This window comes from Procambarus clarkii, chromosome 28 (genome assembly GCF_040958095.1).
Source record: "Procambarus clarkii isolate CNS0578487 chromosome 28, FALCON_Pclarkii_2.0, whole genome shotgun sequence".
NCBI classification, from domain to species: Eukaryota; Metazoa; Arthropoda; class Malacostraca; order Decapoda; family Cambaridae; genus Procambarus; species Procambarus clarkii.
In genome coordinates, this window is record NC_091177.1 from 7148823 (window position 1) to 7151255 (window position 2433).

General features: G+C 31.5%; 1 protein-coding gene across 1 annotated transcript; it reads right to left on the reverse strand.

Annotated features, from left to right (window-relative positions):
* Window positions 1-557: 557 nt before the first annotated feature.
* On the reverse strand, window positions 558-1995 carry LOC138369375 (baculoviral IAP repeat-containing protein 8-like). The gene is made up of 3 exons (XM_069332615.1): window positions 1674-1995; window positions 1382-1546; window positions 558-1270 (listed from the first exon to the last, which is right to left on the reverse strand). Exons 1-3 carry the CDS (start codon window positions 1813-1815, stop codon window positions 585-587), a joined length of 993 nt encoding a protein of 330 aa, XP_069188716.1. The 5' UTR covers window positions 1816-1995; the 3' UTR covers window positions 558-584.
* Between the last annotated feature and the right edge of the window lie 438 nt (window positions 1996-2433).

The window sequence follows — 2433 nt, forward strand, 5'->3', positions numbered from 1 at the left end:
CAACAGTAACATTACTAATTCACAGTAAGTTACTACTGAGCATTTAGCAGTTATCCATTTTTTCAAATAAGGTCAATATAAATCATTCTAAGACATCTTCGTACAATTAAAGATACTTGCCTGTGCACTAAGTCATTACTTACAGTAGCATCTTAAGGCATTGTTTTCGTAACTCAGTTTTATTAAACATACACCTTCATTAGTCAAAGGAAAACTTTTCAAGTCATTGTATTCAATATTTCCGTTAAACTTACTACATCATGTCATTATTCGGTTTCATAATTAAGTACTTGTTTCAGTCCTCCAATGTAATAAGCAAATTATTCTATTAAGGATAAAGAAATCTTATTTAGAAGAGACATTAAGTTTATTACAACATTTAACGCATACAAGTGTTTTTAGTAGTTATACAGGTATTCAAGAAATCATAAGTGTTCTTAGTAGTTTTACAAGTGTTCAAGAAAATCATATACAAGTGTTCTTAGTAGTTATACAGGTATTTCAAGAAATCATAAGTGTTCAAAAAGCAATCATATACAAGTGTTCTTAGTAGTTATACAAGTGTTCAAGAAAATCATAAGTGTTCAAGAAGCAATTGGATTTATTATATATAAAATATTTCCTCTACAAATTGGACAGCATTTCAGAGCTAAAAGACAACCACTGCACGTCACCATATGTTTACATGGTAGTATTACAATATTTATATTTTTATCCATACAAACTCTGCATAAAATATCTTCTTCCCAAGATTGATCTGTACAGTCCTTGTTTTCAACAGTGTTAGTACAAGTCTCCGGTAAAGTTTTCAATCCCAGATCTTCAAGCGTAACTTCTTGTTCCTTTTTATCATCAACTGCTTCATAAATTAAGTCCCGTACCCGTAAATAAATATCTGTTCCCTCTTGCATATACCTCAACACGATTTCTAGACATCTACTTTGTATAATAAAAGGCAACAAATCTCTGGATTCCTTAAGGTACTCACTTAAAGCATATCTTATACTCTCCACAGGTATTAATTTTTTATAAATCAGATGTTTGAACTTATCCATACCCTCCATTAAGATATTAATTAAATCATTGTCTATAGGTTTTATAGGTAATGGTATTGTCAATCTAGCATTCTTAACAAATTCCTTGCCCCTTGCAAGAATAATGTAAGCACATTCTGGACTACATCTCGCATGTAACGTCCAAGGATCATCTTCTGGTCTCCAATTTCGTATTCCACAGGCGCAGTGATAGCAGCAGACGTGGTCACTTATACCTGAAAACCATAAAACAATCCAGCATTATCTCGTTACTATCTTTTAACTAATATTCATTATTTCTTTACTTATAACTCTATTAAGTTTAAAATAGTTAAAACACTTCATACCACAGTAAAAAAAACCAGCTTCTGCCAGCTCATGAGAAGTTTGCTTGACGCTTCCAGGCCATGTCATATCAAATGTCTCTAGGCGAGATTTATAAGTTACCAATCCTGGATTCAGCGATTTCCTAAATTTTATCAATCCCAGATCTTCCTTAGGAGGAGCACCACCTAAAAAATATAACGTAGTTACGTAAATTATTCTTTAGAAGAATAAGAAGTATCTATTTAAGCAATCAAGTTTTGTACAGAGTATATAAGACTGGTATAAGAATACATCATAAGAATATATACTTACTACTATCACTTATTTTCTTATTTCCCAGTTCTATTTTATGGGAAACAAATTCCAGTCCATATTTGAAAGCTATCTCAGACACCTCTAAAGAAACATTGTCACTCCTCTTGCCTCTAATAAAGGCACAGTCTTGATTAATCATCTTATGACGTCTTCTGGGGGTATCACCAACAATCCATGCACCTACTATACAATAACAAAATGCACACAAACAGTAATCACTATTGCGAAGGTAATAGAACCCATCTTCAACTAAGTCAATAGGGTTTAACCACTTAACGGGCCAATCCACAAATGTTTGTAGTCTAACTCCTGCACATTTAAGGCTTTCTATACTGTAAAACTTCCTGGCACACAAAGGATCCATCGTGTGAGGGCAGTACTAACTATTAGAGTAGGATAAGCAAGTATATATATCCCTAAAATAAGTATCGTACATCGCTACATATTTAACAGTTTCCCCATTTATAATAGACAGTAATTTCCTCTAAATACTTCTCTACTTAAAAATCCTTAAAGTTTCATAATTAAATAAAGCTCTTATATAAATACTTAGTAGACTACTTTCATTATTTATTAGACTTATTAGAAAAATACATCACTTTGGCAATCTCGCTAAAAGTATACTGTTACGTCATTATTCGTAGCTGCCGTACATAATGATAGATATATATATATATAATTTAGTAGTAAATTCTTATTTAATCTAATTAAAATATATGCTTAAAGCATCTATATCCTAAAATGAAATATACTATTA

Bases quoted from the DNA above. Each gene is read 5' to 3' on its own strand.
- LOC138369375 (XM_069332615.1), bottom strand. From the start codon at position 1,815: ATGATTAATCAAGACTGTGCCTTTATTAGAGGCAAGAGGAGTGACAAT. The intron at 1,547-1,673 runs GTAAGTATATAT...TATATTTTTTAG, and splicing joins TAAGAAAATAAGTGATAGTA to GTGGTGCTCCTCCTAAGGAA. The intron at 1,271-1,381 runs GTATGAAGTGTT...TATGGTTTTCAG, and splicing joins AGCTGGTTTTTTTTACTGTG to GTATAAGTGACCACGTCTGC.